General features: G+C 33.1%; 1 protein-coding gene across 1 annotated transcript; it reads right to left on the reverse strand.

Annotated features, from left to right (window-relative positions):
* Positions 1 to 1,692: 1,692 nt before the first annotated feature.
* LOC106719557 (ZZ-type zinc finger-containing protein 3) lies at positions 1,693 to 3,078 on the reverse strand. Its single transcript, XM_014513918.2, has 2 exons — positions 2,821 to 3,078; positions 1,693 to 2,647 (listed from the first exon to the last, which is right to left on the reverse strand). Exon 2 carries the CDS (start codon positions 2,638 to 2,640, stop codon positions 1,693 to 1,695), a length of 948 nt encoding a protein of 315 aa, XP_014369404.2. The 5' UTR covers positions 2,641 to 2,647; positions 2,821 to 3,078.
* Positions 3,079 to 12,232: the final 9,154 nt, after the last annotated feature.

Raw genomic sequence — 12,232 nt, forward strand, 5'->3', positions numbered from 1 at the left:
CATTTAATTTCAATCTAATCTAATGATTTTAGAAATATATCGTCTATAAGATGAATGGTTTTGATTTATAAGCGATATGTTCAGTATTTGCAGTCTGAAAGCATATGGATGGATGGGAAAGATGAATTAGAACACAAGACTTTGTATAAGGAATATACAGCACAAATGCTCAAAGAAAAAACTTGGAAATTAAATATCGGTTTAAGTTTAGAATCAGAGGACAGGCTTTGGGGAGAAAAGGGACTGGATACTAAGAGGTTTTATGAGTCGCAAAAGATTACTTAGAAAATTATTATGCCTGTTTTACAGAAAATAATACTGTTCAAACTAACCTGTCATAAATCATTTACCTTTTACAAGACCGAGAATGTTAAATGAACAAAAATTGTGCCACATTCATCAATATGGTTTCAATAGAATAGAAGATTAATGTGGTATGAGAAAATACTTTTGATTAATTGCATGCTATGTTTATGACCATATGCGAGCTATACATTTTAGTCTTTCATCAGGAGAATAAAATTTTTGAAAATTGCGTATCTTTTTCAATATTATTATCGTGATTCAAATCTTTCAAATCGTGACATAATTTTCTAAGTAATATAATTGATAAATTATTTCAAAACCAAAACTAAGTGTTAATTAATGTACATTTAATTTTCAATAATTAACAATTTGAATATTATTTTCAGTGAATCAAATCAAAAGTGGAACTAGGTAAGTTTAGGTTTCGTGTTAGTAGTGTGACGAAATGTGCGAATTGCATAGATAAAGCTTTTGTCATATGCGCAGCGAACGCAACAAATATCGGCACGCAGCACAACATGCTTTGTAGAATAGATGTGGGAACATAAAAAGTTCCATATAAGTGTGCACTTCAAAAAATAAAATAATTGGTCTTTTACAAGCAAAAATGTACTAGAAAGGATTATAAGCAAAAACTGCACGCTATAACAAAGCTACAAAAAAGACAATTATCGTACCTTATTTTGGCCTTGGGGACTATGGAGTTCGTGGAATAATTTTCATTCCTTGAAAAATTAAACCTTAACAATTCTGCGCTACGATTTAAAGAAAAATTATGCTACGGTGTTTTTTGCACATGTTGGTGGTTATTGACTCAGTGCATCATAATTTAAACTGTGTTAAAATTATTTAAGTACAAATTATAGTCTAGGATACATTATTTAAAAAAATATCGCAACCTATGCATATAACAATCCATTGAAGGTTTTCTAATATAGTTACGTGTTAGTTGCAGTCTCCCTTCACCCTGTAGGTATACGGAATAGAATAGTCAGGCGCGGGCCATGTTCAATGTTCCGGGCCACTGATCCTTCATCAGACGCGGCGGCGGCTGCCCCACTATCACTACACTCTCGGCTCGGAGCTGTCGTATTTCATCCCTAATTTCACGACCTGTTTCTGTGCGGATTAAAAATACGATTTGATTTTTGTGGCCAATATTGTGAAGTGAATTTTGTGAAGTGGCTTAAATATTTGTTGAAAATGTATTAGTTTGCAAATTAATTCAGAGTAAATTGAGAATTACTTCTCTTTTGTTGCTTTAATATAATCCTATTAGTAACTTGGTGGTAACAAATTTCATTAATGCCTATATTAAATTTTAGTAATTTAAGGATAAATCAGAACAACATTATGAATTATAATTTTTTATTAAAAATTATAATATTATTGTGCTATTCTAACTGGTATTAACTTTTCAGCTGGCAAAAGTTTTACTAAACAATCAGTGCAATAGTCTGTGCCGGCATTGTCCGTCCACCTCGCTCCTAAAAATCCTGTTTTCTGACATCCAACACACATTGTGTTTGTCTGATATACAGGTGATGTTTCATCCAATATTCTTTGCTCTTTAGCAGATTTCAATAAATCAAGAACATATTTATTACTACTGTCTTTTGTATTTAATATAGAAGTACCATCATAGGCTTCTGTGTTGTCTAGGGGATCCTCCATTTTAACAGGCACATGTAATTGAGGAAAGAATGTTGACTTTTTATAAAATATTGAATGGTTTCTGTCCTTTGCAATCCTCTTTGGTATCCGGCCTGGAATAGGTAAGCCAGCTTTGGCTAATTTAGCAAAGTATTTCTGTATCCGGCTCATAACCTGTATAGGTGTTCTTGTACCTAAGGCTTGTGCAATTTTTTTATATCTACTAGCCTCAGTCACCTCCTCGGGGTATATTTCTAGTAATTCTTCGAGTCGCTTTTGCTCTTCGCAAGACCAGAGTTGGTTAAATGTTTCAGGTTTACTATCAGTAAACTTCCTCCCACGTACTTTTGTTGTTGTATCAATTTCTTCTTTAACAAAACTTGGTTCTTCACATTCCAATGATATATCAATGTTATATTTGTTCCAATCAATTTTTGGCAAATCGGGAACAGTTTGTCGAGGTGCGAAGTTTATTTTGTTTTTCTTTAAATCCTCCACAAATTGCAAAGGATTATCAAGAGCTTCCTTTTGCGCTTCCGATATATCTTCAATATCTTTTAAAGCTTTCACTTTAATAGCTTCTAACTTGACAATATATTTAAGCAACTCACAATAATCTTGATTCCCCCGCAGTGCTAAATGATCTGTTTCAAAGGCAAATTCACTATCTGACTCTTCCATGACGGATCTAATAAAAATAAAAACATTATTTTAATTAACATGGTGTAACATTGTTTATATGCTAAGAATAAGTGTAATCTTCACATAAAATGATGTCCAATTTAAAAATACCAAGCAGCCCAAAAAAAATAGGTATTAAGTTAAAAAGTAAAATAAATAACGTCCATAAAAAGTGCACACCTGAATACAGAAGTAGTTCTCTCGAAGGCTGGACGAATCGGTAAGTAATTTTCATTGAAATCGTGCTTTCAACAACGTTGAACTTTTTTATGTCGCATTCCCTGTCTACTAATAATCTATTCTCAATATGTCGTAAATGCAATCTAATATGACATTTAATAGTACTAATACAACTTTTGTAAAGATTTCTTTCAGTTAAATTAACCGATTTCACTTTATTTTTACGCAGCTGTCTTTTACTTTACATTTTGACACACGACAAACTGTCAAATCTAATGTCACTGTATTTTTTTTTAATAAATTTCTTCAACAAGCTCGTTACTGCGCCATCTATTAAAGAAAGAGAAAACTTCGAAACATTCCTTCTCGTTGTTGAAACTTGTGAGCGAAAAACTTTAGTAATAATTCCGCGCTTCCGATAGATGGCGCTGTTTTATAAATTAAAGTAATCATACTGTACTATTTCACTACCTCTAATTTTTTTTCTCTAATTTTCACGAAAGTAGCTGCAGCATTTCCTACCAAAATAGAAAACAGAGTAATAGCCTGCATACGGGGTTGTGGCTATTTTTCATGATTTCACATGAAAGCGTTCACTTGGAATGGCATGAAAGATTTTATTTAGTAAATAAAAGCATGGTTTTGATAAAAAAAAAAGCTGTTCGAGTTTTCTGTCGACACTATCACGTTGATCAATGAGAATTGTGAGTCGTTTCGTTTGTGCGGCTTATTTCTAGATTAGTCTTTGGCACTAATTTTACCGTAGCGTGCTTAGATTTAATTTATATTTATGTTAAAATATTTTTAACTTTGCCACTTATGTGAAAAACGACATAGGAATAGTTGGAATCGAATTGGATCGTTGCCAGACATGCTTTGAGCCTATTTAAGCAATAGCATTATTCATTAACGAGCAAACTTTGTTACTTACGTGTTTGCTAATTAAATGTTCTTATCTACGAGCAAATTCGGACATTAGGTTCTTCGCCGCGTAGGCTAGATTTTCTTCGCCTACGATTTATATTATACTCAGGCTTTCGTACGTTATAGTTTTATTTAAAAAAACCTCGTGTCCGACATATTATAGAGGAAAGACGTGTCAGCACTGTGTCAAACGGAATGTCAAATTTTGCACACCAATCTTTAGCGTAAGACTTACTACACGTATTTTAAGAGATTTTGAAAAATTTTTAAAAATAATTCACAAGAGATAATAAATAAATAAAGTGTCTATCCGGGGACTGCTTGACAATAACACGTCCGAACGAACATCAAAGCTTTTTCCCGCAAAAGGGAAATCTAATAAATTCCATCGAAGCTACTCTTTCATCACATCTCATAGACATGGTAATTACTTATTCATTTCTTTTTCTTGGTTGGCCGTTTCTTTTAGGGTGAGCTTTGAGATAACAGGCAACGTAGATAAAGATGTCTCCGTCATTGAATATAAATCTGGCTCTGATTTTTATTTCTTTATAAGAATCTAATGAAGGTTGTTTTTGTAGCTCTCCGGTGGTTTTGCTACTACGATAGATTTATCTGGTGTAGAAAATCTGGTTGTCCAACTTAAGCTTTTGTTTAGTTTCACTTGTCCCGATGTTTGTCATCAAATGTTTCAAATTAAATTTAAACCACTTCCCGATTACTAATAAACATGACATTTTGTATACATGTGTAAATCATGTGACAATGGAATATTTTGATGGGGTGGTGCTGTTCTGGTGGCCATTGGAACCTCGCAATAAAATAACACAACCTCATCGAATTTAATTAATTTTCTTTTAATTAACAAAAACATTATAAAAGCTTGATTTTTAAAATTATGAATTATGAAAAATTAAATTATTTTTCTTTTGATTAGTTTAGTGTAAAGTAAATCTTAAACAAAATGAAACTCTTTTGTGTCTCTTAAATTATTATATTGTTAAAAAATCCTTCAATCCTTTAATTGAAATCTAACCCATATAAAAACACTATGAAATATTTGGCATAAAATATACCTATGTTACATATGAACAATAGTATAACATTTTACAGCAAACATTTAGAATACAAGAAAAAAATAGAAAATTAAAAACATATTAATCATCGTTATAAATCTAATAATGAGTCTTATTTGACATTTACGAAGATATGTTATATGAGGGCACTTGGCCAACTGCTTGTTGGCTGAGCTTCGACTCACTTATTACGATCGTCATGACTTGGGAATAGAGATTGATAAGGCCTTATTTTGTAATAATGAAATGAATATTATTTCTATAATTAATTTCGCATTTATAACAATCATTAGAAAAAATGTTATGTTAATAAATTCTGTCCTTTATTAAAGTCTTTCATGCTACATTTCTGAATTCTCGTAAACTGAGGTGCAAATAAGGAGTTACAGCTAAATCTAAACACAACAGCTTACTAACAAATAATTAAATAATAAATAATTCTTCAAAAATAACAAAATAGTTATGTTTCTTTCAAGATACTCTACATGTATACTCGCGTTTTGAAATTATTCTGAAGTTATACACATTTAATGAAACTGAGTTGATGTCTTGATCATATGCAGCTCGTGTTCTCGTGTACGTGAGTAGAAAGGACCTGCAACTAAATTTCGTTTACATACAGTATTAATGGAAGTAGCCGCCCACTTGCCCGAATTCGATCAAAGATTTCATATAATGTGGTTTTCATGAATTTTAATATAGTCCAAACTTTTAATAATTGAATCGCACTTATACTTAAAATTAAGAAAATGCATTAATTTTATTCTATAAATCTGTTATTAATAGGAAAATCTAAATTTCAGTTTCTTTTATTTTTTTTGTCACGGAATAATTTGAAAAGGATTCTATCACTTAAGTCGTACATTTATCTTTTTTATTGACTGTAAACGCTGGAAGCTAAGACTTACCGAATTCAAACAGTCTTAACATCTGGCGTTTATATCTGAATGTTAATGTTCTTCCCGGTCGAGGGGAATTTTGGCATGAGCACTCCATTAAGCGTACGTTGACTTGCTCTGTAGTTATCGACCAAAGTACGCATAAAATCTGGGGTTTTACTGTTCTTGTGACTATATTTACTCAACATCATCTCAATGTCCATGTATTAGTAACGTAGAGTCTGCGCACCAGGTTGCCGTCCCCATATCAATCTATCTACCAACTATATTTACTGTTCCATTGTTTTGGTGTCTTGCATAATCCCAATGAATTTGATTACTTTTTTGTCGTGGTAGTGATGCCAGCAATTGTTGCATTAATAATTGAATTGAATCAGATATTTCGTGGAACGTCACAAAATGTCAACAGGACGAATGTTTTATGTTTTTGTAATTGGTACTCTACATCATCTACTCTGTCTCGAACATATCTATGTCAATCTCGTAGCACGAACACGCAAACTCAGATAATCTGAGCCAAACCCGAAGAAGTGGCAGAGCTATCCTTGTTCCACATTCAAAAGTGATTCAATTAAATGTCCTACAATGAATTTCTTGATTAAGTAAAATATTGTTTCACGGATTAAGCGAACTATTCTTTTAAAAGATCGAATTGTAATTTAAGTTTATTTAAACTGATACCATCTATGGCAGAGTGAGCGGAATGGATCGATGGAAAGTCACGTATTTCATTTGGCGCTGTTCAAAGCAATTTTAGTATCACAAGTCCGTCTGGGTAAACATTACGCCTAATCCAATTGAACAAAGAACAAATCCACTTTTATTTTCATTTGCTAAATTACATTTTTTTCGTCTTATGCAATAAGTCGAACGAGAAACATTGAACAGATATCGTGATACGAAATAATTTTTATATAAGAAACCACGTAAATCAAAAACCTTGCAAAGTTTATAATTTTAAATTTTACAGTAAGCAATGGAAACTTTATCTCTGATTTTTTGAAACGTTTAGGCAATAACTATATGAATTTTAAAACTTTACAATAAGCAATAATGCAATGGAAACTTTATCTCTGATTTTTGAAACGTTTAGGCAATAACAATATGAATTTTAAAACTTTACAATAAGCAATAATGCAATGGAAACTTTATCTCTGATTTTTTGAAACGTTTAGGCTAATAATAACTATATGAATTTTAAAACAGCTAGTAAACAATCTTAATTTTGTAGTTACATATACAACATTTTCTACAAGATTACAAAACAATGTAAAAATTTAAAGTACCTACGATATATCAAAAGACCACATATTCGTCATGTAAAAGAAAGGTTCAAATGGTTACGTCAAAACTAACAAAAATGTTAAGAGTTGAATGTAACATATTTTTAACTAATGCTAGGAATAGCTGCAAAATTGCACTGCGACACTATTGATTAAACTTTAATTTGCTATAACGACTACTTTGTAGCGAATGTTTAAATAAGGGCTGTTACAAAATATTACATGAACGTATACACATTTCGAACGTATAAACAAATGCGTTGGAATTTCGTAGTCATCTTTGCTTTTAATTGCGTTAATTCAGTCGAAGAATTCCATGTACTTAGAGTAAGATATCGTAAAGAATAAATAAATAAAGTTACGCCCCTTACTCAGAGATCCGGGCACGTATTCACGTTTACCAGGGTTTCAATACACCACTCTCGTCTACATCGATAGAAATTCTAAATTCCTTTATACGTATTTCTCAATACGAATCTGTGTATAAAACGTAAAGAATAAGGTAAAATAAAATTGTCAACGATATTTTTAAGTTAACGCATTACAATGATATAAAAAAAAAATTAAGTGTTAGTTTAAGCCATATTTTTTATACCATATGGTGGCAAGCGAGCAAGTGGCCATCTGAATTCGCCGAAGTAGCGAAGCGACCATTGCCCATAGACATCCGCAATTACAGATGCATTGCCTACCTTTAATAGAAGAAAGAGAAGACGCACAGAAACAGTATACATCCCCTTTCTAGGTACCCCCTCCTCCGTCAAATCCACTTCTCCTGCCCATCTCTTCCTCATAATATAATTGTGGTAATGGAAGGGGACTAAAGTTAGGTTTTCGGTATGCACACTCATCAGACGAAACGCGGAATATCACGAAAGAGAGGTCAGTACTTTTATCGAAAACATTCTAACTTTGTGCTTTCGAAGTGCACTGCGGAGTGGTATAATCCTTTGCTGTTTCGTATACAACGTAAACAATCTTCGCTTGTATCTTGCGCATTCATCTTGTTATCAATTTTGATAATGACATACTTTCGGTAAAAACCTGCGCGAAAATTCTCAAGTGAGGGCAACCTTAGGGGTGGTATGTCAGCTGTTTGGCGTCGGTCCTCAGCCCTCAGTCGCGAACCGGCGCTCGGGTGAGCCGTGTCTCCGGCATTATTCCGATCCGAAACGTAAACTTGACACTATCGGCATATGCAATTTGTAAAACGGATTCTGAAACTTTCACGGCATTTGATATTTTAGAGTGGACGTTAGATTTATGTATAGTGTGATGTAATTTATATTTTTTGTGTAGTAAAAAGTTAATGATGATAAATATTTTTGCGAGAGGAAAGTTTTAAAAAAGTAACCGTCCTTGTTTATTACAGAAAAGTTTATTGACAAACTTTCTGCATATTTTTTGCAAATTAATGTAAATTATTACTTATAATCGGTGTTTAAATTTTTGCATAATAACCGTACATTGAATATAAAGAAAGCTTTTAAGCCCCACAAAACTAAAAACAATTTCGTTCTTTGGCGTTATATAAAAAAAACTGCAGGCTGCATTCGGCCAATAAGGTTGGGAAAATTCATATCGGATGGTTTGCGATGGTCACGCGATGCTTTGCTTGGAATCGCTGGTGACGAGGTGGCGGGAGCGGGGTGAGCGGCGGGGAAGCGGGGGCGGCGGCGGGGGGCGGCGCACCCGCTCCCGCAGCCTCTGCTCCTCCGCCGGCGACGGTAGCCTGCTGCAGCTGCTGCACAGGAGAGCCAGCAGTGCCATGTAAGTCTACAAGAAACAAAAAACATACGAATTTAGAAATTCCCCCTTTTTGAAGTTGGTTCCAAGACTCTACAGCATACCCATTAACCTAAGTATATGTCATTTCCTTTCCAACAAAAGAGTTCAAGTGTATCCTTGCACTATGTCGGCGATGACCAAACAAGTTGCTTTATAATTTGTATTTAAAGTGAATTGGTGGCCTTTTGCCGCTTTATCAACTTGAAAGAAAGAAAACTGATTTATTTCAAATGACAAATTAATGTGTCTGCTGGACTTGCGAAAGGATTTATTAATTCGTTCTACTGATTACATTAACTCTATTCTACTCGGCTGATGACCTGAGGACAGAACGTTTGAAAGTCACTAGATTCAGACGGCACAGGACCGACAGCTCTATAACAAGTTGCGCATTTTTAAAGGCAAAAGGTCATAGATAATTGACACGGCATGGGGTTAAAAAACATTGCACCCTGTTATTAGAAACCAATATTCGGGGTATTATAAACTATAATCATAGCATATATTCATGGTGCTAGGCGTATAATGTTGCTTCTTGTCGGATTTCGCGATTTTCTGGTGTTACGCATCTTAATTATATAAATAACACTTATTAAGTCCTTTATAACGTGTTAATGATCGTTTAATATGCTTGATTAAAGTCGTAAGGTCCTTGTATTATGAAGCTTTTTACATCTCTTGATCCCTCATAACATCGCAATACCCAAACTAGCTTTACGGAAGTTGTAAATTCAAAGACGGCAAGCGGGAAATTGTGTTATTAAATCGTCAACGGGCGAAAATACGCGAGCCAATAAAGACAACAATCTAATACTGCCGCAATGTGGAAATGAGTTTCAACCACGTCAAACATCAAGTGGAACTTTCCATCACGCAACTTAAAACACATTCTTATCACATTTCCACTCTGTCATCAAAATGCCAAAAATCTACCTGACCCAAAAAAAAAGTTTACAACTTAAAAATAGAAGAAAATCTTGATAAAGAATAGTTTATGGCGAGTATAAATTGCACGAGTTTTACTGTTAATAAATTAATCTTCAGTTAAAACAGCGAAAAAAGGATTATAAATGGCTAGGTAACTGATTGCTTAGCTTGGGTAGCGTATAATCACCGATAGCAAGCGATAACAGAAGTTTATTGAACTATCATATTAATTAATATTTTTCACAATGGATACATTTGTGAAAAATATGTTCATTGACATTTTTATGTTATTGGCGGTTCTGAAAAAAGGCAGAGAATTATAGCAATATTTGGGGATGATGTGCTCTAATGATGTGGTCTAAGTCATATAACTTAATGGATGTATGATGTAAGTTGGACTCATGATAGATATATCATGTGCATATTTGTGCTTCTTTGTTAACCCGATTTCTTTTAAAATTGAGGTCAATTACATCTAGATCACCCGCATAAAATGATGAATATAGGTGATACGATCGGGGCAACGTAATGCAGTTACGTGACATCTGAATAAATAAAACGAACTTGTATCTAAACTCAGTAGTTACCTAAGCGGTGCCCTGACCTAGACAATGGACAATTTAATATTAATAGTATGGACACCATCGCTTCTATAAACTTTGACGTCATTTCTAATCTGTTGTCGAACCATAAACATGTGACAATGCATCGCATATAGTGTCATGGCGTCATTAAAATGCAAATTCTGGATGCAAATTCTATAGCATGGCTACACGCATGGTTAACTATAATGCATGGGTTGAATTTAATATAACTTTGCAAATAAATTTTTAGTTTGACATTATTTGTTTTACTGTTTCGCATTTTCTGTTTTATAAATAATATTTAACTTTATTGGTTTAAAAAAATTGTAACACGTTGTATGAAAAAAAAAATTACAAATATTAACTTTTATTCAATAGTGAATAGCATAATATTGCTTCCATTCCCGTAATGAAAAGCAATTTAATTAAATTGTATTTCCATAGTTACCTATTTTTTTTTTTCTAATAATTTCGAACATTAATCAAATCTTAACACTGTATTGTACCGAGTAGTTCTACTATAAATATATATTTGTAGCTGTGAATATATCTTTCGTATGATTGGGTCAGGCCCTTTATCATAAACTGAATAACTATACTGAATACTAACCGCCTTTTTTCATCGTAGAACACATCTGTACTTCCTCATTATTTTTAATTTCTTATCAGAGTTGTTTATTACCTTCTTCATAGAACATGAAATTGTTTAAAAAGTATTTATATGTATAGAATTATTTCCTGTAAACTTTGCTATTACATTTGTATCTATCGACGTTTAGATGTTATCAAAATAAAGTACGCAATAGACATGTATACGCGTAAAATCTAGCTTAGCATTGCGAGTTGGTGTTTGAGTCTGCCCAAATATGTCAGCAGTATTTCTTATATGACCAGACATGTGTGAACACCGGTCACTTCGCTATTTCCGCTAATTCAGGTCCATCTTATAAAGCTGTAAGCTATCATAATTTTCCAAGAACAGTATGTTTTTAGCCTATTGGTTTTAATGTTAATATATACTCGTAAATCGCATAGTTTAACGGTAATGTAACACGCCTCTGTGGTAGAGATTAACCGCCAACGTATCACATATACCTATATTAATTACTCTCACACTGTATTTACCTAAGAAGGAAGTACATTTTAAACAAAACATATTTTCAAATTAAGTTATTGCTAAATAATGAACCAGGCAAAGTATGTGCTTGAAATGTGTCGTAAACATCCACCACATTTTTTTAGCAAGTACTTATTTTTTTCGTGAACCTTAATCAGGGAAACGGAAATTATATACAAGAGTACAAAATCGAATCTCGCCCTCCGTCTTTTTTCATCACAAACAAAATCATAGTAAGTAATGAAATTCCTTTTCTAGAAAAATGTAGTAAAAGAAATCAAAATATATTAAAATCCCCGACTGAGCCATAATTTATGTTCGTATTCCGCGATAATGACAGTAATGTTTTTGTATTGAATTTTTACGACACAATAAGAAGAGATGCGTAACGACTTGATACCACTGGCCTACTTTGAACAATGCCGTAAAGTGGGTCACTTCACCGAATAAATCGGCAATGAGATGCAACAAACCACAAACTCTTCTGATAGAACAAAATGGTCTTAAAAGAACGGGTTTACCTCGTTAATTTAGCGAAACAAATGCTTTCCTTGAAGACAGATCGAAAGCGTGTGTTTGTTTTGAAACATAGAACTGTAATATACTACATAAGTATTGGTTTGGTTCAGTTTAGTATTTCTTTCAATGGTATCACTGTACGTACATTACTACATACGTATTTTAAATATAAAAGAAAATAAATTCAAATCCAAGTCGATTTTTTCTAAGTTACATTAATCTTCGTGTGGTCTTCTAAAGGTTTGATTAATTTTACGAACGCACGAATCAGTAAATCTCTAATCAGTGGATGGGT

Source organism: Papilio machaon, chromosome 3 (genome assembly GCF_912999745.1).
Source record: "Papilio machaon chromosome 3, ilPapMach1.1, whole genome shotgun sequence".
In the NCBI taxonomy this organism is placed as follows: domain Eukaryota; kingdom Metazoa; phylum Arthropoda; class Insecta; order Lepidoptera; family Papilionidae; genus Papilio; species Papilio machaon.

Coding starts and splice junctions, on each gene's coding strand:
- LOC106719557 (XM_014513918.2), bottom strand. CDS start 2,640: ATGGAAGAGTCAGATAGTGAATTTGCCTTTGAAACAGATCATTTAGCA.